The sequence below is a fragment of the Cherax quadricarinatus genome, chromosome 47 (genome assembly GCF_038502225.1).
Source record: "Cherax quadricarinatus isolate ZL_2023a chromosome 47, ASM3850222v1, whole genome shotgun sequence".
In the NCBI taxonomy this organism is placed as follows: Eukaryota; Metazoa; Arthropoda; class Malacostraca; order Decapoda; family Parastacidae; genus Cherax; species Cherax quadricarinatus.
This window is the reverse complement of record NC_091338.1, coordinates 378,511-404,852: the sequence shown is the minus strand read 5'-3', so window position 1 is coordinate 404,852 and position 26,342 is coordinate 378,511. Positions and strand designations below refer to the sequence as shown.

At 39.0% G+C, this 26,342-nt stretch overlaps 1 protein-coding gene across 2 annotated transcripts in view; it reads left to right on the top strand.

Moving 5' to 3' along the window:
- The window catches only part of LOC128696539 (HEAT repeat-containing protein 3), a 109,701-nt gene that overhangs the window by 22,485 nt on the left and 60,874 nt on the right, over positions 1-26,342 (top strand). For both annotated transcript variants that reach the window (XM_053787829.1, XM_053787831.1), the window contains 3 exons: positions 2,896-3,143; positions 12,165-12,395; positions 25,560-25,675. In XM_053787829.1, coding sequence (XP_053643804.1) covers positions 2,896-3,143; positions 12,165-12,395; positions 25,560-25,675 — 595 coding nt within the window. The remainder of the gene's footprint in view (positions 1-2,895; positions 3,144-12,164; positions 12,396-25,559; positions 25,676-26,342) is intronic.

Sequence of the window (26,342 nt, the reverse complement as noted above, 5' to 3'; positions counted from 1 at the left end):
ATTAATATTGTTTATCATGTCATTAGATGAATTGTGATAGATAACTAAGCCATAGAGTTGATATTAGCATTATTTTGTCATGCATCCTGAGAGGCTTGAATGGATTAATTGCATTTCAATTAATTTAAATGAGGAAAATTGACTCAGCATATGAACAACTCAGGATACAAACAAGGTCATGGAACGGATTAAATTCGTAAGCCGAGGTTTCACTGTACTTGAATATGATGCTAGTATTTATCTAGCTCAAGTTCCTTTGTTATTATAGTACAGTAGACTGTAAGTGTGAGTTTGTGTGACCGACTTACTGACTTATTGAATGACTGACCTACTGAATGACTTAATGATTTGACTGAATGGCTTACTGATTTTAAGGGAAGTAATGAGTGTACTCTGTGTATATTTTACTTTTTATTGCTTTTTTAACCCGTAAACGGTTCAAATGTATATATACGTTTTTACCGCAAGTGTCCCAAACGTATAGTACATACGTTTTATGTGTCATACATTTAACATTGCCACGATAAGCCTGAGTCGCCTAGACATGAGAAAATGGGTGTGAGCACTCACTGTGTGCCATATTAAAATAATTGGGGATGCCTGGGTACCATATGCTCTTTTTTCCTATTAAAAAACAACAATTTTTTTTTTTTTTCTCATAAAAGTTGGGGCAGTACGGTAGTGAACGTATATATATGTTTGGACCATTTACGGGTTAATGCATTGTTATATTGCTAACTTAATTTATGCTAGTGTAACTTGTTATCTGGCATTTATATGTATTTATAAGTGAAAAAATGGAGTTCTGCTTTTAGGTGTTGTCTGCTTTCCGGCAGTAGCCTGGAACCTAACCTGCTGTATAAGTGGGGCCCTACTGTATGCATGCACATAAATTCCTCACACAGATAAGAATGATCACCATAAATTATTCTTTTAACCCTTTCACTGTCTCCCATGTACCTCTACAGTGCTTGTCACGGCATTATACCAGGTGAGTACCCCGGCATAATGCTGTGATGAAAATCAAAGGCCTACCATACAGAGGGGTCTTTTTTCGTTAGTGCATTCTGCTGGGTAGCAGCCATTAGCATGATGTCTTGGCCTGCCAACACACTTCACAGTGATTTCTCATTGCTCACGTGGCTGCCATGGTGAGAGGAAGTGTTGCACTGTTGTCTCTCATCCGCCTCATCTTTTGTCCGGTGTTCCCTTTGGTTTTGGAGCTGTACATGTTTGATTATGGGTAAAAGGAAGTCTTTTTAACACCTGAAACTATAACTCAAATCATAGGACTTCACAAAGCTGGGCAATAGATGAAGAAAATAGTGGAGAATGTTGGTGTGTGTGTGTTCAGTGAGGAACTTTGTACAGTGTTTCAAGGCTGGTGGAGGTGTCGAGTTACTGTCTTTCAAACCTTGAAGAAGACATCTGTTCATACCTTAACTGTGTTAAACAAGCAGTTACTCTCTAACATGTATAGCTCCAAAACCAAAGGGAACACCGGACAAAAGATGGGGCGGATAAGAGAGAACAGGGCAACATTTCTTCTCACCATGGCAGCCACGTGAGCAATGAGAAGTCACTGTGAAGTGTGGTGGCAGGCCAAGACATCATGCTAATAGCTGCTACCCAGCAGAATGCACTGACGAAAAAAGACCCCATCCCTGTATGGTAGGCCTTTGTTTTTCGTTACAGCATTATGCTGGGGCGGTCACCTGGCATAATGCCATGACAAGCACTGTACATCATGCAGATATGAAAACACTACATCTATTGACTGGTGTGCAGGAATAAACTAATTTAATAACATTTGTTGTTTTCCTGTGATGATAAAAAAATTATAAATAAAGTGTATACTGCGGTGGCCCCTCAGAATTTCAGACACATTTATCATGGTGGCGCCACAAGATTATCCCTTCACTTTTTGTTTACTTATTGTATTATCCACACATTAATATCAATCACTAACACATTCAACATTTGTGTAAATGCAGCTAGAGTAAGTGAATGACTAAGTGACATAGCAGTGTGTAGTTATCATGAAATTAGTGGTTACTAGCCTTCTTGTACAGGCTTTTTGCTATTTTTTTCCCTAAAGTTGCACCATCATAGATGAATTTCACAGTGATGATCGAAAATGTGCAGCAATTTTGCAATAGTCATATATCAAAAATGTTATAGAAGATCACATCTTAATTGATGGTCTACTGTATATACAATTTATTTTTTTATTAATATTACTCCTAGAAAAAAAAATTTCAAATTGTTTTGCAATTTGAGCAATCAAATAACTTTAAGTTCTTGTTTTAGTCTGCGGAAATCTGAGATGATCTGTATAACAAAAGGCTTTCTATAGTGTAGTCCATGGTTGGTTGGTAGCATCCTCAGCTCACACATAAAGGGTTCAGAATCAATCCCTGGCATGTATGAAATGTTGGGCATGTTTCCTAGCACCCTACACCTGCTGCCCCTGTTCACCTAGCAGTGCCAGTTGCTCTGGCACTTTCAAGAAGTGCCAGAGCAACTTCGTGTGGATGGTAATGCCCCTTGTCATACTGCCAGAGATATAGAAGATGGGCCACATCATTGTGCTCTATCATTTTTTAATGACCAGTCTGGTATCTCTCCAACTTCAATTCAACAGTAAACATGTGGAACCTTATTAAATGTGTTCACTATCTCCAAATTCTTGAGTGCCATTTAATAGTATTAAGTTCCCCAAAAATGATATATTGCTAGTGTAAGTAATGGGATACTAAATAAAAAGTGTGATTTTTATTTAGTGTAAGCTGTGGAAATATGTTGAGGTTTGCTTATGCTCTAATTTTTTTTTTTTGGGGGGGGGGGAGAGAGAGAGATATGCAAGTAGCTAACTTAAAAAAATTTTAATTTCAGTGAATGCAGTGAAGAGGCTCTGAGTGTATTTAACCGGAAAGGTCTAGTTCATGTTTTGCTTCATCATGTAGACCCATCTACTTGGGGTCATACTTTGGCTCTGGCAGTAGCTGAATGCCTTCTGTGTGTGTCAGAGAATAACCCTACTATTTCCTCTGTACTTCTCCCATCCGCTGACTCGCTGGTACTTTTTGTGTCCCGTCCTGCTGACTCTGCTGTTGATTTGCGTTTTGCCTCTACTATAGCAGGTACGTTATTGTTCACTATGGATCTGTTAAAATGTGGTCCTTATAACAATATTTTATGTTCTTTTCATTTGTCTACCTCTCTTGTTGTCCGGTTTTTTAAGTGTGAACTTCATTCTTTTGATTAGTTTTCATAAGCAGGAATTTGTTTCCATAATGCATGGTTGTTGCAAAAAATTGGATGATATTTAATATTGCAAATGGAAAGTCCCTGGTTATGCAGGGCATTTTGCATAGATAAAACCTGAGATCATAATATAAACATTATTAGTACATATATATATACAAAGACATTAATGATATATGTAAAATAAAAGTGGTGTCTATTTTTGTCTCATAAGCACGAAGATAACAGGTATATCTTGCTACTTGTACTTACACTTAGGTCACCCTACACATGCATGTGCACACAAATATTTACACAACCATCTGGGTTTTATGTGCATGGGGCTCAACAACAAGTAACCATCTCAGACCACTAATTACCCAACAAAAGGCTGCAGTTAGAATGATAACAAATTCTCACTATAGGCAGCACACTCCACCAATATTCAATACACTAAACCTCCTCACCATACAAAACATCCATACTTACTACTGCACCTATTACATACATAGAACACTTAACTCTGATATTAACCCTCCCCTCAAACATCTCCTTGCCAACCTCAACAGAACACATGACCATAACACAAGGCACAGATCACTCTTTGATGTTCCTCGTGTCCATCTCACACTATGTAAAAACTCAATGCACATAAAAGGCCCTAAAATCTGGAATTCATTACCTGTAAATATAAAAGAAACACTACCTGTTTATAAATTCAAGTCTCTTCTCAAAGATCACTTACTCACCCAAAACCAAATAAATACTGAATAACTGAACCTTATAAATTGTATATCTTAAATGTTTCTCACAATTATATCACATAAATGTTAAACCTAAAACCCAATCTAACTTTATTATTTTTTAAATACACTACCTAACAGAATACTCCATTCTACTGAATGTACAACAATGCATACAACCATATGACCTGTCTTTGCAATACTCACTTGTGCTTTATAGTAACCTGTTTACATTAATGTTTTATCACTGATTTCATCATTGCTTAGTTAATCTTAAGTTAATTTTAAGCCAGCCCGTAATGCTATGCATAGTATAAGTGGCTTTGGCATACTGCTCTTACCTGTATTTGTTGTACCTCTGTATGTGTGCTCAAATTTTTAAATAAATAAATAAATAAATAAATATTCTGTTTTCTTAATACGTAGTTCTTGTTCTGTATTTCCTCTTATCTCCATGGGGAAGTGGAAAAGAATTCTTCCTTTGTAAGCCATGCGTGTCATAAGAGGTGTCTAAAATGATGGGAGCAAGGGGCTAGTGACCCCTTCTCCTGTATAAATAGCTAAACTTAACCCTTTGAGGGTCCAGACCCCCAATCTGAGACTTGTCCACAGAGTCCAAGAATTTAAAAAAAAAAAAAAGTTGTTTTTTTCTTATGAAATGGTAGAGAATCTTTTTCTGAAGGTAATAAAACAAAAAGTACAAATTTGATGGAAACTTGATGGAATTACGCTATCACGAATTTTGCAGCATCAACAATATTTACGCAGCACTGATTTTATCGACTTTGAGTCTTATTTTAGGCCAATTACATTGTTCCAGTCGATCAAATTCTTAGCTATTTTGCAAGTGTTCCTTCTATTTTAGCAACTGAGCACAAGAAACTGCCCAATCAACTACTACAACTACCCAGTAAAGTGATCAGAAATTGGTAATTTGTCCAGTTTCACACAAATTTCAAAATATTTCCATTTCAAAATATGGTCCAGAATAACAATGCAGGCATTCCTGGCACTAAAATAACATTTCCTGGGTTCATTAGTTACATTCCCAGCTTTACACATGAATTCCATTTTGAATTTTTATTCACACAAAAATTAGAAGATTTACTGTTATGAAATACAGTGGTCCCTCGTTTTTTGTAATTAATCTGTTCCTGGAGCCGTTACTATAAACGAAATTTACGATTTGCGAATCAATTTTCCCCATAAGAAATAATGTAAGTACAATTAATCCATTCCTGACACCCAGAAGTATTAAAACAAAAAAATTTTTACATGAAATATACATATAGTACATAAACAATACAATGGGAAATGATGAATGAAACATTAACAGCATAACACTTACCTTTATTGGAGATTCTTCTTAGTGTATGGGAGACTGGAGGAGGAGAGAGATTGGATTGTTTACAGTTTGGAAGGGAAATCCCCTTACAGCAACACCTCAGGCACCAATTGCTTCTCTTCTCTGTTTAATGCCACTAGGACCACCTTGAGAGTCACTCTAGTCCTGTCTCGCAAAGTAACTGTGGAGAGAGCTCTGTTTCTGGCGTCTCTTTAGCACTTCCCTAAAATGGCCCAAGACTGTCACTGTACATATTTCTCACCTTCTTTACCACAGGCTTGGCACTAGGAGCTTTCTTTGGAGCCATGGTAGCTTATTTATTAATTGCAAGCACTAAAATTAGTGGAATATTATGAAATATTTCGTAGGAGCACTTGAGGGGACCTACACTCACTGGTAAACAATGCCAGACTGGCTGGGTAGGGAGGCCGCCCCGGCTCACACCGTGCATACGCGTCCCGGACGAACTACTATTCGCGAGTCAACCTATGAAAAGCAAGTCCATGTTTATACGAAAATACCCCTATGATTGGCAAAATTTACAATTGCCGAGAACTACGAAAAGCGAGGGACCACTGTATTGTAATAATAGTACAGTGGACCCTCGGGTAATGATGACATCGGCTAGCGATAAAATCGGCTAATGATGCATTTTAGCATAAAAATATTGGCTCCGCCAACTATGAAAAACCTGGTTAAGGACAATCATCCCAAACGCATCCACCTGAGTGCACCTCAGCTACCCTGCCTTCAGCTAGTGTGCCATTGTTGACAAGCCACTGCAGATGATTCCACACATACATTTGATACATGTATTATTCCATTGTTTTTAGTGCTTGTAACTACTAAATGAACCACCATGGGTTTACAAAGTGGTGAGGTGCACAATCGAATTGAGGAAAGAGATAATCGCACAGTATGAAAGTGGAGTGCGTGGCTCCAAGCTGGCCTGGTTAAACAACAAACCCCAATCAACTATGGCTACTATCTTGGCCAACAGAAAGGCAGTCAAGGAAGCTGTTGTTGCAAAAGTTGCAAGTATGCTTACAAAACAGAGATCGCAAATACTCGAAGATGTGGAGAGACTGTTATTGGTGTGGATCAACGACAAACAATTATCAGGAGATAGTGTTTCACAGTCAATCATATGTGAAAAGGCAAGGCAGTTGCATGACGATTTAATTAAAAAAATGCCTGGAACTAGTGGTGATGTTAGTGAATTTAAGGCCAGCAAAGGTTGGTTTGAGAGATTTAAGAATCGTAGTGGCATACACAGTGTGACAAGGCATGGTAAGGCTGCCAGTTGTGACCAAAAAGCGGCTGAAAAATATGTGCAGGAATTCAAGGAGTACATAGACACTGAAAAATTAAAACCCCAACAAGTGTTTAATTGTGATAAAACAGGCTTGTTTTGGGAAAAAAATACCAAACAGGACCTACATTACACATGAGGAAAAAGCACTGCCAGGACACAAGCCTATGAAAGACATGCTAACCCTAATGTTTTGTAGTAATGCTAGTGGGGATTGCAAAGTGAAGCCTTTACTCATGTATCACTCTAAAACTCTCAGTGTTCAAGAAAAACAGTGTCATCAAGGCTAATTTGTGTGTGATGTGGAGGGCAAACAGTAAGGCATGGGTCACTAGGGACATTTTCCATGATTGGTTCTATCATGTGTTTGGTCCCACTGTGAAAAATTACCTCCTGGAAAATAAATTGGACCTCAAGTGCCTCCTGGTATTAGACAGTGCTCCTGCTCATCCTCCAGACTTGCCAGAGCAAATTGTGGGGGAGTTGAGCTTCATCACAGTGAAGTTTTTGCCTCCTAATGCCATGCCTCTCCTCCAGCCCATGGACCAGCAGGTCATTTCAAATTTCAAAAAACTATACACCAAAGCAGTGTTTCAAAAGTGCTTTGAAGTGACCTCAGACACTGAAATGACTGTAAGAGAGTTTTGGAAAGATCACTTTAGTATCCTCAGTTGCATAAACCTTATAGGTAAGGCTTGGGAGAAAGTGACTTGCAGGACTATGAACTCTGCTTGGAGGAAATTGTGGCCACAATGTGTACAAGAGAGGGATTTTGAAGGGTTTGGGGCTATCCCTGAGGAGCCTATACCAGTTGTGGAATCTATTGTGTCATTGGAGAAGTCCATGGGGTTGGAGGTTAGTGGGGAGGATGTGGAAGAGTTGGTGGAGGACAACAATGAAGAACTAGCCACTGATGAGCTGCAAGACCATCTGCAACAGCAAGAGGCCACAATTGAGGAAATTGCTTCAGAGGGGAGAGAGAGAGACAGAGGAAGTTGCCTTCTTTAACAATTAAGGACATTTGTACAACATGGACAAAGGTGCAAGCTTTTGTGGAAGAACATCACCCTGACACAGCTATTGCAAGCTGCTATGCTGGTGACTTACAATGACAATGTTATGGCCCATTTTAAGAAAATCTTAAAGGAATGCCAGATACAGAGTTCTGGACAGATTTTTGTGCGACAGAGGTCCAGTGACTGTCAAGTTGTTCCCAGTGGCATTAAAAAAAGTAGTGTCAAAGTGTACACCAGGGTCCAAGAATTTAAAAAAAAAAAATATTTTTTCTTATGAAATGGTAGAGAATCTTTTTCTGATGGTAATAAAACAAAAAGTACAAAATTTGATGGGAAATTGATGAAATTATGCTCTCGCAAATTTTGACATGTAAGCGATATTTACGCATCGGCGATTTTGCCGACTTTGACTCCCATTTTAGGCCAATTACATTATTCCAGTCGACCAAGTTCTTAGCTATTATCTGTAATCCTCACAGCTATTAAATACAGTAGGATCCCCATATCTGCGGGGCATACGTTCCAAGGACCTGCCAAGAATACCAGGCTGCAATAGTAGCGAACCCTATACGTATATAAGTTTTTTTCATTTACATACATACCTATTATAAAGTTTAATTGATAAATTATGAATAATAAGTGGAGAATTATTATATTTTGATTAATGGGAAATACTTCACAGCTTCTCTTAGGCTTTCAAGAACTTCCACCATCGCTACTTTTGCACTTTGAGGCCATTATTAAGCAAAATTAAGGGTTGTTTTCGGGCCACAGATAACTGAAACTGCAGATACTGGACCTGCATATATGGGGGTCCTACTGTATATTGATTGTGTTCAAAATATTTAATGTTCTAGAACCTCATTTCCTGTAGTCATAATCCAACCTGTAATTCAATGTATAATCCCTAAAACAATTTTACTCAATAAATGTTATATAGACAGTATTAATACGCTAATTAGTTTTCCTGTGCTCCTTGTAATTCCTTAATTTATTGTTATGACCACTCAGAGACTATATATAAGCAGTCAACTGAATATTGTCTTAAGATAGGCTTAAGTTTGCCTGACATGTTCTGCATACTAAGGGGCTCTCTGCATGCATGTACTTAACCCCTTGACTGTCGCAACCCCCAATCCTGAGGTGTCTCCTGGTGTCGCAAAATTTAAAAAAAAAAAATTATTGTTTCTTATGAAATGATAGAGAATCTTTTCCCGATTGTAATGACACCAAAAAAACGAAATTTGATGGAAAACTGACGGAATTATGCTCTCGCGAAGTTAGTGACCTCGGAGCTGTTTACAAATTGGCTGGGACGGACCCTGAAAGGGTTAAATGTCACCCATATCTGTGCAAATATTGTATCATGCTGAAATAAATACACCTACCATCCAACTTACAACCTGCTCGACATATGTCCACTCGACTTACGACCGTGCATCTGGCAGCTGGGCTGGGCCGGCTGATGCATACCACTGTACAATATTTGACAATACTCGCGGCGGCAATGCGTCATGCAGGCAGCATCAGTTTGAGTAACCCTGCCCTATCAGCAGCATCATACTGTATTAACTGTACTAACTGGACAGTAAATTTCACCATGGCCCCTAAGATGAAGTCTGAATCTTGCACTGGAGATTGTGGCAAGAAAGGCTCTTACTCTCGAACTCTCTATTTGTTTTCACTATTGCACATAAACCTGTCTGTATCTGTCTGCCTGTATATCTGTGTATCTCCATGTGTCTGTTTATCTGCCTGTCTACCTGTGTGTCTGTCTTTCTGTCTACCTGTGTCTATGTCTACCTGTATGTCTGTCTTTGTCTACCTGTGTGTGTCTTTGTCTGTCTTTATGTCTACCTGTGTCTGTCTTTCTGTCTACCTGTGTGTGTCTTTCTGTCTACCTGTGTGTCTTTCTGTTTACCTGTGTGTGTTTCTACCTGTGTGTCTGTCTCTGTCTACCTGTGTGTGTCTTTCTGTCTACCTGTGTATGTCTGTCTACCTGTGTCTGTCTTTCTGTCTGCTTGTCTGTCTCGGCCGCTCATTAAGAGTGTAATTGGTCTTGAAGACGCCATATTAATAATGATAACACAATAATCACTGAGGCACATTAAATGTGTATAAAACGTTGATATAGACATTTTGCTTAATCCATCTATGATTTCTTTTTCAAAATTATATAATAAACATGCTACATAACATATAAACATATAAATTAACAAATATGAGATGTTTTTCTGGTTGGCTTGACAGAGTGAACAGAAACCATTCGTGTCTGGGCTGGTAACAACAACAACATTTGTTTACATAACTCGCCAACCTTCTACACTCATTCGTTTATTCATTTAATCTTGTTTACTCGCCTCTCGCTCTACATTAAGACTACAGATATTTTAACCCTTTGACTGTCGCAACCCCCAATCCTGAGGTGTCTACTGGTGTCGCAAAATTTAAAAAAAAAATTATTTTTTCTTATGAAATGATAGAGAATCTTTTCCCGATTGTAATGACACCAAAAAAAACGAAATTTGATGGAAAACTGACAGAATTATGCTCTCGCGAAGTTAGCGACCTCGGCGCTGTTTACAAATCGGCGATTTCGCCCACTTTGAGCCCTATTTTCGGCTAATTCCATTATTCCAGTCGCCCAAACTCATAGCTATTTCTTTAGAACTCCATTTTTTCTATCGATTGAGTACAAGAAACTGCCCATTTACCAATTTCAACTACCTAATAATGTGGTCAGAAATTTGCAATTTGGCCAATTTCACGAAAACTAAAAAATATGACAATTTCAAAATAAGGTCCAGAATGAACAATGCAGACATTCCTGGCTCTAAAATAGCATTTTCTTTGCTCATCAGTCATGTCTCCAGGCCCCTCTGATATTACTCTGCTTTCTATTTTGAATTTTTATTCAAACAAAAAATAGAAGACTTACTATTATGCAGACTACTGCAATACTGTAATAATTGTATAAATAACATCAACCCATTCATGACTGCATATTAGAATGGCTAGTTGGACATTTGTTGGACAATGGCATCATTTGTTTACTTTTGAACATTGGCAAAAATCAAACATTTCCCCTACTTTGAGCTCCATTTCTAGGTTCTTTTTATAGTAAAATCAATCAAAATCACCTCTATTTCTATAATATGTTTTCCATTCTATCAAATGAGACCAAGAAAACGAGAATACAACCATAAATACTATATGAAAATAGACCACAAAGTCGGCATTTTAATTAAAAAAACGGTCGGAGTTTTTTTTTCTCATTATGCACTGCGTGCTCCAGGATTTTTTTTATATGGTGCACACTGACCACACAGACCCATTCTCTCACGTGTGGGCCTACCAGCTTTCTCCTGCTTGATTTGAAGCCGCTAGAATTTATGAGTATTTATACGTCAAACACGGTACCTCATAAGACGTATATATACGGCCGTGACAGTCAAAGGGTTAAGGTAAGTAATGAGTTGACACAATTATTATATTATAGTGTAATAATAATATTATTATTAATATTAGTACATATGTATTATTGTAATAATAATAATTATTAATATTATTATTAATTTAGGGCACTGGAGCACAGATCCACTGTATAGCACTTTGGATTTTTTGGGTTATCCTAGGTAATTTATACTATGTATGATAATTTCACTTATGTGTACCTGTGAGAGAGAGAGAGAGAGATACAGAGAGAGAGAGAGAGCCACATTCAGTCAGCCAACCACCCACCCGGCCAGCCAGCCAGCTACGTATTACACATGTTCCAGAGTTGTTTCTCTTTACTTAAGATATAGGTTATACTACATTCTGGCAGGATGACACTACCAGTGGTATTCTCCCATTCCACTGTGTCAACAGTACATAAAGATAACAGTAACATATGATACTGCATGCGATGTAAAATTTACAATACAGATCACTACCATGTATACATTACATACAGTACATAAATAATTAAAATATAACAATAGAAGTAAATTATGATAAAAAGAATGAAATAATGATTGTACATTACATTACAGTACTATGTAGGTACTTTATATAGGAAAAAGTTTGACATTATGCCCTACCCAGTATGTCGGCAATTTTCAAAGGTTAGACTTACGTCCATTTTGACTTACAACCGGTTGGTCGGAACCAAGCTTGGTCGTAAGTTGGATGGTAGGTGTAATCTGAATCTGAACTACAAATAATAAAATTATTAAGAAAGTAAAGTAACTTTTATGAAGAGATTCAGGGAAACCAGTTAGTTGGACTTAAGTTTTTAGAGGTAGGAAGGGAAGTGCTTGCACTCAGGAGGGTATGGATGTTGCACTCAGTGTGTAATCTGAATTGTTATGTTAGCATGCTTCTGAAAAGACAGCTGTTGAATGAAGGATGGTGAATATGTTTTCTTCTTTGGGTCACCCTTCCCTTGTGAAGATGGCCATTCAAGCAAAAAAAAAAAAAAATCAATGTTTGTAATAACTTAATTTTTATATTTTTTGCAGGTCTTCTTTTGAATATCAGCTATTGTACAACCAGTGGCAACAATTTTCAGCTTGTCTTGAAGATATTGTCAACAGTTCTGGAGACTGACACCTTGTCTTTGGTGAATCACTATGCAGGTGTCACAGCCATTGTAGACTCTAAATTTTGTACAGCCCCACAAGATCTGGAGCATCTTATCCTAGCTCAGCAACTGGCTTTAGAAATTTTGTCCAACCTTTGTTGTCCAGAAGGTAAGCATTTACATTTTCTGAAAGTCGTGTACAATACTCTTTCTACATTGTGTAAATTGCTAATTTCATATTCCAGTAGGCTTGTGTGAGCATGTTAGATAGGAGTGAATAGAGACAAGTGTTTTGGAACCCTTTCACTGTTGCTTTCCAGGCTGTCGCTGGAAAGCAGACATCGCCGGAAGGCAGAACTCCATTTTTTTCCATTTATAAATGCATATAAATGCCAGACAACAAGTTTACACTAAATTATATTAAGTTAGTAATAGAACTAGGCATTAAAAACACACAAAGTAAAATACAGTCACAGTAAATTCATTACTTATCTTAAAGTATTTGTAATCTTAATGTAGGGAGAGAGGTGAGTAGTACTTATTTGTAGGAAGTCAGGTGCAGGTAGCCCAGGTGTAGGTAGCACTGGCTCCCCGTCTCATACTTAATATACGATATTTAAAACATCCCAGAGAGGTAAAAGGCACATACAGTACACTCATTATTTACCTTAAAATATGTGTAGTCTTAATATAGGAAGAGTGGTGAGTAGTATTTATTTGTATAAAGTCAGTGTAGGTAGCCGTTAGGTGTAGCCTGGGCTACACCTACCAGCTACTTACACTGGCCCAGAGCCATATTATTAACATCGACATGCCTTGTTCACTGAATTTAATCATTTCTAACAACTACCTTTAGATGCCATCATAAACGAAGGTAGAAGTAATGAATAATTCATGCCGAAAATTGTAAACAAAAGCGGAGTGGGGGGAGTTGCTGGGCCAAACGCAGATTCATACACGTTTTCTCTGATGGCTGAGCAGAGAAAACGTAATGTTGTCCCTCCACCTGGCTCCACAAGTATTATTATAAGAGCATATAAAATATGCAATAAATGACAGACAACAAGTTTACACTAACTTACATTAAGTTAGCAATAGAAATAGGCATTAAAAACACAATAAAAGGTAAGATACACACAGAGTATACTTATTACTTACCTTAAAATATTAATATTAATGTGTGAGAGGTGAGTGGCAGGGTGCTTATTGTATAAAATCAGAATGGCACACCATCATCCTCTAACTTGGCACTTAAAGCAAGAGGCTTACGACTTCTCTTTTTATTACAGCTAACCTTAGACGCCATCGTCAATGAGAGCCAACTGGTTAACGAAAGAGTAAACGAGAGAGAGAACGAGATACAGAGTTGAGACAATGTAAGAACACAAACTGAACAGGTAGTGGACAATCACTTGGACAGGCGAAATAAATGCCATTAATGTGTCTACTTTTAGTTCATTCACGTCCATTTGTAAGAGTTTGTAAAACATTTACCTCAGTATTTTTTTATTTTAGTAATAATTACCTCACAATACAAATACTCTTACATTGTGTACAAGTTGTACAAGTTAGTTCAGAATAAACAAACAGCAACACACCATTTTTAGAGTGAATGAAGATAATAATAATAATAATAATAATAATATTATTATTATTATTATTATTAATATTAATAATATTAATATTAATAATAATAATAATAATAATAATATTAATAATAATATTAATAATAATAATATTAATAATAATAATATTAATAATAATAATAATAATAATAATATTAATAATTATTATTATTACTATTATTATTTTTTTTTTTTTTCAACAAGTCGGCCGTCTCCCACCGAGGCAGGGTGACCCAAAAAAGAAAGAAAATCCCCAAAAAGAAAATACTTTCATCATCATTCAACACTTTCACCACACTCACACATTATCACTGCTTTTGCAGAGGTGCTCAGAATATAACAGTTTAGAAGCATATACGTATAGAGATACACAACATATCCCTCCAAACTGCCAATATCCCAAACCCCTCCTTTAAAGTGCAGGCATTGTACTTCCCATTTCCAGGACTCAAGTCCGACTATATGAAAATAACCGGTTTCCCTGAATCCCTTCACTAAATATTACCCTGCTCACACTCCAACAGATTGTCAGGTCCCAAGTATCATTCGTCTCCATTCACTCCTATCTAACACGCTCATGCACGCTTGCTGGAAATCCAAGCCCCTAGCCCACAAAACCTCCTTTACCCCCTCTTTCCAACCCTTTCGAGGACGACCCCTACCCCTCTTTCCTTCCCCTATAGATTTATATGCTTTCCATGTCATTCTACTTTGATCCATTCTCTCTAAATGACCAAACCACCTCAACAACCCCTCTTCTGCCCTCTGACTAATGCTTTTATTAACTCCACACCTTCTCCTAATTTCCACACTCCGAATTTTCTGCATAATATTTACACCATCCATATATATATATATATATATATATATATATATATATATATATATATATATATATATATCTTCTTCTTCTTTCAACACACCGGCCGTATCCCACCGAGGCGGGGTGGCCCAAAAGGAAAAACGAAAGTTTCTCCTTTTACATTTAGTAATATATACAGGAGAAGAGGTTACTAGCCCCTTGCTCCCGGCATTTTAGTTGCCTCTTACAACACGCATGGCTTACGGAGGAAGAATTCTATTCCACTTCCCCATGGAGAAATATATATAAATATATATATATATATATATATATATATATATATATATATATATATATATATATATATATAAATATATATAAATAAATATATATATATAATATATATATACATATATATATATATTATATATATATGGCGTGGAGTTAAAAGATAAAGAATCACACACAAAGTGGGAGTTGTCACAGCTGCTCTTTGCTGATGACACTGTGCTCTTGGGAGATTCTGAAGAGAAGTTGCAGAGATTGGTGGATGAATTTGGTAGGGTGTGCAAAAGAAGAAAATTAAAGGTGAATACAGGAAAGAGTAAGGTTATGAGGATAACAAAAAGATTAGGTGATGAAAGATTGAATATCAGATTGGAGGGAGAGAGTATGGAGGAGGTGAACATATTCAGATATTTGGGAGTGGACGTGTCAGCGGATGGGTCTATGAAAGATGAGGTGAATCATAGAATTGATGAGGGAAAAAGAGTGAGTGGTGCACTTAGGAGTCTGTGGAGACAAAGAACTTTGTCCTTGGAGGCAAAGAGGGGAATGTATGAGAGTATAGTTTTACCAACGCTCTTATATGGGTGTGAAGCGTGGGTGATGAATGTTGCAGCGAGGAGAAGGCTGGAGGCAGTGGAGATGTCATGTCTGAGGGCAATGTGTGGTGTGAATATAATGCAGAGAATTCGTAGTTTGGAAGTTAGGAGGAGGTGCGGGATTACCAAAACTGTTGTCCAGAGGGCTGAGGAAGGGTTGTTGAGGTGGTTCGGACATGTAGAGAGAATGGAGCGAAACAGAATGACTTCAAGAGTGTATCAGTCTGTAGTGGAAGGAAGGCGGGGTAGGGGTCGGCCTAGGAAGGGTTGGAGGGAGGGGGTAAAGGAGGTTTTGTGTGCGAGGGGCTTGGACTTCCAGCAGGCATGCGTGAGCGTGTTTGATAGGAGTGAATGGAGACAAATGGTTTTTAATACTTGACGTGCTGTTGGAGTGTGAGCAAAGTAACATTTATGAAGGGATTCAGGGAAACCGGCAGGCCGGACTTGAGTCCTGGAGATGGGAAGTACAGTGCCTGCACTCTGAAGGAGGGGTGTTAATGTTGCAGTTTAAAAACTGTAGTGTAAAGCACCCTTCTGGCAAGACAGTGATGGAGTGAATGATGGTGAAAGTTTTTCTTTTTCGGGCCACCCTGCCTTGGTGGGAATCGGCCGGTGTGATAATAAAAAAATAAATATATATATATATATATATATATAGAGGAATAAGTTTACTGAGTATACCAGGAAAAGTATACGGTAGGGTTATAATTGAAAGAATTAGAGGTAAGACAGAATGTAGAATTGCGGACGAGCAAGGAGGCTTCAGAGTGGGTAGGGGATGTGTAGATCAAGTATTTACATTGAAGCATATATGTGAACAGTATTTAGATAAAGGTAGGGAAGTTTTTATTGCATTTATGGATTTAGAAAAGGCATATGATAGAGTGGATAGAGGAGCAATGTGGCAGATGTTGCAAGTATATGGAATAGGTGGTAAGTTACTAAATGCTGTAAAGAGCTTTTATGAGGATAGTGAGGCTCAGGTTAGGGTGTGTAGAAGAGAGGGAGAATACTTCCCGGTAAAAGTAGGTCTTAGACAGGGATGTGTAATGTCACCATGGTTGTTTAATATATTTATAGATGGGGTTGTAAAAGAAGTAAATGCTAGGGTGTTCGGGAGAGGGGTGGGATTAAATTATGGGGAATCAAATTCAAAATGGGAATTGACACAGTTACTTTTTGCTGATGATACTGTGCTTATGGGAGATTCTAAAGAAAAATTGCAAAGGTTAGTGGATGAGTTTGAGAATGTGTGTAAAGGTAGAAAGTTGAAAGTGAACATAGAAAAGAGTAAGGTGATGAGGGTATCAAATGATTTAGATAAAGAAAAATTGGATATCAAATTGGGGAGGAGGAGTATGGAAGAAGTGAATGTTTTCAGATACTTGGGAGTTGACGTGTCGGCGGATGGATTTATGAAGGATGAGGTTAATCATAGAATTGATGAGGGAAAAAAGGTGAGTGGTGCGTTGAGGTATATGTGGAGTCAAAAAACGTTATCTATGGAGACAAAGAAGGGAATGTATGTAAGTATAGTAGTACCAACACTCTTATATGGATGTGAAGCTTGGGTGGTAAATGCAGCAGCGAGGAGACGGTTGGAGGCAGTGGAGATGTCCTGTCTAAGGGCAATGTGTGGTGTAAATATTATTCAGAAAATTCGGAGTGTGGAAATTAGGAGAAGGTGTGGAGTTAATAAAAGCATTAGTCAGAGGGCAGAAGAGGGGTTGTTGAGGTGGTTTGGTCATTTAGAGAGAATGGATCAAAGTAGAATGACATGGAAAGCATATAAATCTATAGGGGAAGGAAAGAGGGGTAGGGGTCGTCCTCGAAAGGGTTGGAGAGAGGGGGTAAAGGAGGTTTTGTGGGCGAGGGGCTTGGACTTCCAGCAAGCGTGCATGAGCGTGTTAGATAGGAGTGAATGGAGACGAATGATACTTGGGACCTGACGATCTGTTGGAGTGTGAGCAGGGTAATATTTAGTGAAGGGATTCAGGGAAACCGGTTATTTTCATATAGTCGGACTTGAGTCCTGGAAATGGGAAGTACAATGCCTGCACTTTAAAGGAGGGGTTTGGGATATTGGCAGTTTGGAGGGATATGTTGTGTATCTTTATACGTATATGCTTCTAAGCTGTTGTATTCTGAGCACCTCTGCAAAAGCAGTGATAATGTGTGAGTGTGGTGAAAGTGTTGAATGATGATGAAAGTATTTTCTTTTTGGGGATTTTCTTTCTTTTTTGGGTCACCCTGCCTCGGTGGGAGACGACCGACTTGTTGAAAAAAAAAAAAAAATATATATATATATATATATATTGTGAGTGTGGGGGAAGTTCGTGAGGCAGTAGGTAAAATGAAAGGGGGTAAGGCAGCCGGGATTGATGGGATAAAGATAGAAATGTTAAAAGCAGGTGGGGATATAGTTTTGGAGTGGTTGGTGCAATTGTTTAATAAATGTATGGAAGAGGGTAAGGTACCTAGGGATTGGCAGAGAGCATGCATAGTTCCTTTGTATAAAGGCAAAGGGGATAAAAGAGAGTGCAAAAATTATAGGGGGATAAGTCTGTTGAGTGTACCTGGTAAAGTGTATGGTAGAGTTATAATTGAAAGAATTAAGAGTAAGACGGAGAATAGGATAGCAGATGAACAAGGAGGCTTTAGGAAAGGTAGGGGGTGTGTGGACCAGGTGTTTACAGTGAAACATATAAGTGAACAGTATTTAGATAAGGCTAAAGAGGTCTTTGTGGCATTTATGGATTTGGAAAAGGCGTATGACAGGGTGGATAGGGGGGCAATGTGGCAGATGTTGCAAGTGTATGGTGTAGGAGGTAGGTTACTGAAAGCAGTGAAGAGTTTTTACGAGGATAGTGAGGCTCAAGTTAGAGTATGTAGGAAAGAGGGAAATTTTTTCCCAGTAAAAGTAGGCCTTAGACAAGGATGTGTGATGTCACCGTGGTTGTTTAATATATTTATAGATGGGGTTGTAAGAGAAGTAAATGCGAGGGTCTTGGCAAGAGGCGTGGAGTTAAAAGATAAAGAATCACACACAAAGTGGGAGTTGTCACAGCTGCTCTTTGCTGATGACACTGTGCTCTTGGGAGATTCTGAAGAGAAGTTGCAGAGATTGGTGGATGAATTTGGTAGGGTGTGCAAAAGAAGAAAATTAAAGGTGAATACAGGAAAGAGTAAGGTTATGAGGATAACAAAAAGATTAGGTGATGAAAGATTGAATATCAGATTGGAGGGAGAGAGTATGGAGGAGGTGAACGTATTCAGATATTTGGGAGTGGACGTGTCAGCGGATGGGTCTATGAAAGATGAGGTGAATCATAGAATTGATGAGGGAAAAAGAGTGAGTGGTGCACTTAGGAGTCTGTGGAGACAAAGAACTTTGTCCTTGGAGGCAAAGAGGGGAATGTATGAGAGTATAGTTTTACCAACGCTCTTATATGGGTGTGAAGCGTGGGTGATGAATGTTGCAGCGAGGAGAAGGCTGGAGGCAGTGGAGATGTCATGTCTGAGGGCAATGTGTGGTGTGAATATAATGCAGAGAATTCGTAGTTTGGAAGTTAGGAGGAGGTGCGGGATTACCAAAACTGTTGTCCAGAGGGCTGAGGAAGGGTTGTTGAGGTGGTTCGGACATGTAGAGAGAATGGAGCGAAACAGAATGACTTCAAGAGTGTATCAGTCTGTAGTGGAAGGAAGGCGGGGTAGGGGTCGGCCTAGGAAGGGTTGGAGGGAGGGGGTAAAGGAGGTTTTGTGTGCGAGGGGCTTGGACTTCCAGCAGGCATGCTTGAGCGTGTTTGATAGGAGTGAATGGAGACAAATGGTTTTTAATACTTGACGTGCTGTTGGAGTGTGAGCAAAGTAACATTTATGAAGGGATTCAGGGAAACCGGCAGGCCGGACTTGAGTCCTGGAGATGGGAAGTACAGTGCCTGCACTCTGAAGGAGGGGTGTTAATGTTGCAGTTTAAAAACTGTAGTGTAAAGCACCCTTCTGGCAAGACAGTGATGGAGTGAATGATGGTGAAAGTTTTTCTTTTTCGGGCCACCCTGCCTTGGTGGGAATCGGCCGGTGTGATAAAAAAAAAAAAAAAAAAAAAAAAAAAAAAAAAAAAAAAAAATAATATAAAATATATATATATATATATATATATATATATATACATACATACATACATATACATACATACATACAGTAGACCGTTATTTACACGGTAGTTATGTTCCTGAAAACACCGTGTTAGGTAAAACTGTTAGATGAACTGAAAAACTTATGGGAAAAATATGGTTACATTCCTGAGAGCCCCAAAAAAGCCGAACAACTTTTTTTTTAGGCCTCCACATCTTACAAAAATAAAAGTGAATATGTAATTGTAGTTCATTGTTGTGATGTATTATGTTGCTTTTACTGTTTAGGACTACAAATGTAATAGAAATAATAGTATTTCTTACCTTAAATTGTGGGTGCTGGTGTTTGTGAATGATTGTAAAGAGAGTGGAGAGTTATGTTGTGGCCGTACTGGGCTTAGGTGGATGGTAGAGGTTCTGGTACTGAAGTTGTTGGTTGTACTGGAGTGTCTTACCTTTATCATTCAGCAATCAAGTCATTTAGTAAGTCAGTCAAGTCATTTAGTAAGTCAATCAAGTCGTTCAGGAAGTCAGTCAAGTGATTCAGTAAGTCAGTCAAGTCACTCAGTAATTCAGTCAAGTCATTCAGTAAATCAGTCAAGTCATTCAGTAAGTCAGTCAATTCATTCAGTAAGTCAGTCAAGTCATTCAGTAAGTCAGTCAAGTCAGTCAGTAAATCAGTCAAGTCATTCAAAAGTCAGTCAAGTCATTCAAAAGTCAGTCAAGTCATTCAGTAAGTCAGTCAAGTCAGTAAGTCAGTCAAGTCGTTCAGTAAGCCAGTCAAGTCATTCAGTAAGTCGGTCAATTCATTCAGTAAGTCAATCAAGTCATTCAGTAAGTCTGTCAAGTCATTCAGTAAGTCAGTCAGGTCATTCAGTTAGTCAAATCATTCAGTAAGTCAGTCAAATCATTCAGTAACTCAGTCAAGTCGCTCAGTAAGTTAGTCACTCAGTCATTCAGTAAGCAGCCAGTCAATCAGTCAGTCACACAAACTTATGTTTACCCTTTTTTATGTGTACAAAGTAACACTTCATTATGGCCACAGGATGTCTTGTCTAATATCTTTGTTTCCTTCGTTAATTCTAAGACTTAAATGTTTATGTATTGGTGGATAAAAGGTTGATGGGTAGGCTCCAGGATGTACATGTTTATAGAGGGGCAACTGATATATCGGATCATTATTTAGTTGTAGCTACAGTTAGAGTAAGAGGTAGATGGGAAAAGAGGAAGGTGGCAGCAACAAGTAAGAGGGAGGTGAAAGTGTATAAACTAAGGGAGGAGGAAGTTCGGGTGAGATATAAGCGACTATTGGCAGAAAGGTGGGCTAGTGCAAAGATGAGTAGTGGGGGGGTTGAAGAGGGTTGGAATAGTTTTAAGAATGCAGTATTAGAATGTGGGGCAGAAGTTTGTGGTTATAGGAGGGTGGGGCCAGGAGGAAAGAGGAGTGATTGGTGGAATGATGAAGTAAAGGGTGTGATAAAAGAGAAAAAGGTAGCTTATGAGAGGTTTTTACAAAGCAGAAGTGTTATAAGAAGAGCAGAGTATATGGAGAGTAAAAGAAAGGTAAAGAGAGTGGTGAGAGAGTGCAAAAGGAGAGCAGATGATAGAGTGGGAGAGGCACTGTCAAGAAATTTTAATGAAAATAAGAAAAAATTTTTGAGTGAGTTAAACAAGTTAAGAAAGCCTAGGGAAAGTATGGATTTGTCAGTTAAAAACAGAGTAGGGGAGTTAGTAGATGGGGAGATGGAGGTATTAGGTAGATGGCGAGAATATTTTGAGGAACTTTTAAATGTTAAGGAAGAAAGGGAGGCAGTAATTTCATGCACTGGTCAGGGAGGTATACCATCTTTTAGGAGTGAAGAAGAGCAGAATGTAAGTGTGGGGGAGGTACGTGAGGCATTACGTAAAATGAAAGGGGGTAAAGCAGCTGGAACTGATGGGATCATGACAGAAATGTTAAAATCAGGGGGGATATAGTGTTGGAGTGGTTGGTACTTTTGTTTAATAAATGTATGAAAGAGGGGAAGGTACCTAGGGATTGGCGGAGAGCATGTATAGTCCCTTTATATAAAGGGAAAGGGGACAAAAGAGACTGTAAAAATTATAGAGGAATAAGTTTACTGAATATACCAGGAAAAGTGTACGGTAGGGTTATAATTGAAAGAATTAGAGGTAAGACAGAATGTAGGATTGTGGATAAGCAAGGAGGTTTCAGAGTGGGTAGGGGATGTGTAGATCAAGTGTTTACATTGAAGCATATATGTGAACAGTATTTAGATAAAGGTAGGGAAGTTTTTATTGCATTTATGGATTTAGAAAAGGCATATGATAGAGTGGATAGAGGAGCAATGTGGGAGATGTTGCAAGTATATGGAATAGGTGGTAAGTTATTAAATGCTGTAAAGAGTTTTTATGAGGATAGTGAGGCTCAGGTTAGGGTGTGTAGAAGAGAGGGAGACTACTTCCCAGTAAAAGTAGGTCTTAGACATGGATGTGTAATGTCACCATGGTTGTTTAATATATTTATAGATGGGGTTGTAAAGGAAGTAAATGCTAGGGTGTTCGGGAGAGGGGTGGGATTAAATTTTGGGGAATCAAATTCAAAATGGGAATTGACACAGTTACTTTTTGCTGATGATACTGTGCTTATGGGAGATTCTAAAGAAAAATTGCAAAGGTTAGTGGATGAGTTTGGGAATGTGTAAAGGTAGAAAGTTGAAAGTGAACATAGAAAAGAGTAAGGTGATGAGAGTGTCAAATGATTTAGATAAAGAAAAATTGGATATCAAATTGGGGAGGAGGAGTATGGAAGAAGTGAATGTTTTCAGATACTTGGGAGTTGACGTGTTGGTGGATGGATTTATGAAGGATGAGGTTAATCATAGAATTGATGAGGGAAAAAAGGTGAGTGGTGCGTTGAGGTATATGTGGAGTCAAAAAACGTTATCTATGGAGGCAAAGAAGGGAATGTATGAAAGTATAGTAGTACCAACACTCTTATATGGGTGTGAAGCTTGGGTGGTAAATGCAGCAGCAAGGAGACGGTTGGAGGCAGTGGAGATGTCCTGTTTAAGGGCAATGTGTGGTGTAAATATTATGCAGAAAATTCGGAGTGTGGAAATTAGGAAAAAGTGTGGAATTAATAAAAGTATTAGTCAGAGGGCAGAAGAGGGGTTGCTGAGGTGGTTTGGTCATTTAGAGAGAATGGATCAAAGTAGAATAGCATGGAAAGCATATAAATCTATAGGGGAAGGAAGGCGGAGTAGGGGTCGTCCTCAAAAGGGATGAAGAGAGGGGGTAAAGGAGGTTTTGTGGGCAAGGGGCTTGGACTTCCATCAAGCGTGCATGAGCATGTTAGATAGGAGTGAATGGAGACGAATGGTACTTGGGACCTGACGATCTGTTGGAGTGTGAGCAGGGTAATATTTAGTGAAGGGATTCAGGGAAACCGGTTATTTTCATATAGTCAGACTTGAGTCCTGGAAATGGGAAGTACAATGCCTGCACTTTAAAGGAGGGGTTTGGGATATTGGCAGTTTGGAGGGATATGTTGTGTATCTTTATATGTGTATGCTTCTAAACTGTTGTATTCTGAGCACCTCTGCAAAAACAGTGATAATGTGCGAGTGTGGTGAAAGTGTTGAATGATGGTGAAAGTATTTTCTTTTTGGGGATTTTCTTTCTTTTTGGGGTCACCCTGCCTCGGTGGGAGACGGCCGACTTGTTAAAAAAAAAAAAAATGTTTATACCTTTTCTTGTCACTTTGAGCAACACTGGTATGCTTACTGGGTATCATGACTGCTTGGTAGATACAAGATATAGCAATTAAAAGATCAAAACACAATTCACAATCACGAGCTTGTAGCTGAGAAGTTGGACTGGACACGTATGAAGTACAAATGCTTTGATGTTGGGGTGGTGTCGGAGGGTGGCTGGGGACGGCAGGAGGTCTCCCAGCTGAACCACAACAAGGTGGCTGCTTGAGGACAAGGGAAGTTTTTTTTTACCTTTCCGCAAACTGAACCGTGTTAAATTCATCATATGACGTGTTACATAAAATTGTGCTGCAATTCTTCAATCGTGCTATACTCAAATCGTGCCAAATCAACTCAAGCTAAATAATGGTCTACTGTAATACGCAGTAACTTTCAGACACTTGAAATTTTGGAAAGTTTCAAGATATAGTGGAGAGAAGTGGAGCTCACAGAGGGTGTAAACAGTGGCGCGTGGAGGCCTTACTAGCTAGTTAGGCGGGAGGGGTGGAGCTGTATTACGAGTTTTGGTCATAATTTGAAATGTCTGTATTAGCCAAACACTGTAAAGCGGGGTCCCTTCTCTCACTCTTGATACACAGACTTTGGTGAGCAATGCTTGCATCAGTAATATAGGTCTAAGTGAGTGACAATGAAAGGGTTAATTGCTGTCCTGTTAGTGTGAACAGGGTAGCTTTTATGTAAGGATTCAAGGGAAATCGCTTAGGTCCTGGAGGTGGAAAGGGCAACGCCTTTGCTCCAAAATAGGGGTGGAATGTTGCAGTTAAAAGGGTAATCTGATTGTGATGTTAGCATACTTCTGGAAAAATCACAATTAAGTGAATGAGTTTTCTTCTTTGGGTTACCCTGCCTTGATGAGAAATATGCATTGAGATGATGATAATATTCATTCATTCATGTTGATTCGCCGGTACTTCCGGCCCGGGCCTTCTCCAGAGGGTGACCCAGCAAAATTTTACCAATTCGAGAGACCTGATTTAGTGACAGAAATAATTTTAGCAGAGCATCTTACAGCCTGGCTGACACGTCTCCTTATAATTTTTTTTATATTAAAGCCCAGGCTTTATTCCCTGGACCTCAGCAATGAGAGTCGCTCCTCTCACCGCTGGGCAACAGCAACAAATATATTTTTTTATATTTTTTTTCAGTAGTTCGTGCTTGTCTCTACACCGGGCACCAGTGGTGAGAAGCGTGGCACTTACTACTGCGCTACAGTTTTTTTGGTTTTTTTTAAGTAGTTTGTCCGGTTCTCGTACCCCGGACACCAGTGGTGAAAGTAGCGCCTCTCACCACTGCCCTACAGTTTCAATTTTTTTTCCATTAGTTTGTGCATGTCTACACCGGGCACTGGTGGTGAGAAGCGTGATACTTACTACTGCACTACAGTTTTTTTTTTTTTTAAGTAGTTCGTCCAGTTCTCGTACCCCGGACACCAGTGAGAGTTGCGTCTCTCACTACTGGCCTACAGTTTCGATTTTCTTTTTTTTTTTTTTTTTAGTAGTTCGTGCATGTCTCTACACTGGGCACCGATGGTGAGAAGCGTGGCACTTACTACCGCGCTACAGTTTTTTTTTTTTTTTTTAAGTAGTTCGTCCAAATCTCGTACCCCAGACACCAGCGGTGAGATTCGCGTCTCTCACCACTGGCCTACAGTTTCGATATTTTCTTTTCTAGTAGTTCTTCCGGGTTTCAAACCCTGGACCCCAGTGGTGAGAGTCACGCCTCTCACCACTGGGCTACCCCGAAGGGTGTACATAAATAACATTAGATTTTACTTTCATTAGTCTACAGTTCATGTATCCAGGAATCCATCCGTTCGCTCCCGGATGTCTCCCCTTCCCCACTTACCTAAGGTCAGCGGTGCCTTCCCCGGTCCAGTGTCTCCAGGAGTCCACTTGTGTCACCTCAGGTGGACTTCCTTCCCCACTTCCCCAGAGTCAGCAGTTGCCACCCCCAGTGACTTTTCTGAGTGGAAGCTTGGTCTTGTCTAGCTGGTCTATGGTAGAGTCTGTCCAGGCTCTACCGTAGACCAGCATGGTCTGAGACTGGGTCATGTAGGGTTGATGATTCTCAGGACCATTGACATATGTAATATGTACAATTTATTGTTTCCCAGATGATGATGATGATGATGATTGGGATGAATGTGGGAATATCCCAGGTGATGAAGATGCCGAAAATAGCTCTGCAGAGGATTCTATGGATACTGAAAGAGATGTTCTCTCTCCAGAGGTAAAGGGTTACTAAATACCTTGAGCGCTATTTTTTCATGTGTCTTATAGGTTTCTAAATGCTTTATTGCAGTGCTGCAAATTTTTTACTCGATAATGGTCCAGGATGGGTCAAAACTTTATCTCAAGTTTCTTCTCCTAAGTATTGGTTACCCTTCAAACATTAATATATAATGTCCAAACATTGATATATGTTATTACTGCTAGCGCTCCGAATGTAGATCAACGTTTTATTCTTCCTGCCTCCAAATTTGGCACGATAGCCCTATTAGGCCTAGGCAGTATAGAATGGGTCTTGACACTCATTGTGCATAGTATTAAATCTAGGACAACTTAGTACATTATGGGAGCACCAGTTCAACTGAGTGCCAGCTAGAGCAAATAGCTTGGCAAACCCCAGGGATTCACTAATGCCATGTCGTATTAATACTCCACTTTTAAGAAGAGAGTGATGTTGACCCTGAGCTTAGTAGCTTGGAGATGGACGTGGCTACAAGTGGTCGAGGAAATATCAAAAACCTAGATAATAACCCATGTGCAACACCCTTTCAGTTTTGATACCACTGGTAGTCTCATCCTTTCAGAATGTCCTCTAACCTATGACCTAAGTAAAGAGAACCGATTCTGTAATGTAATATGTGTTCAGCAAGCCGGCTGGTTAACTGGCT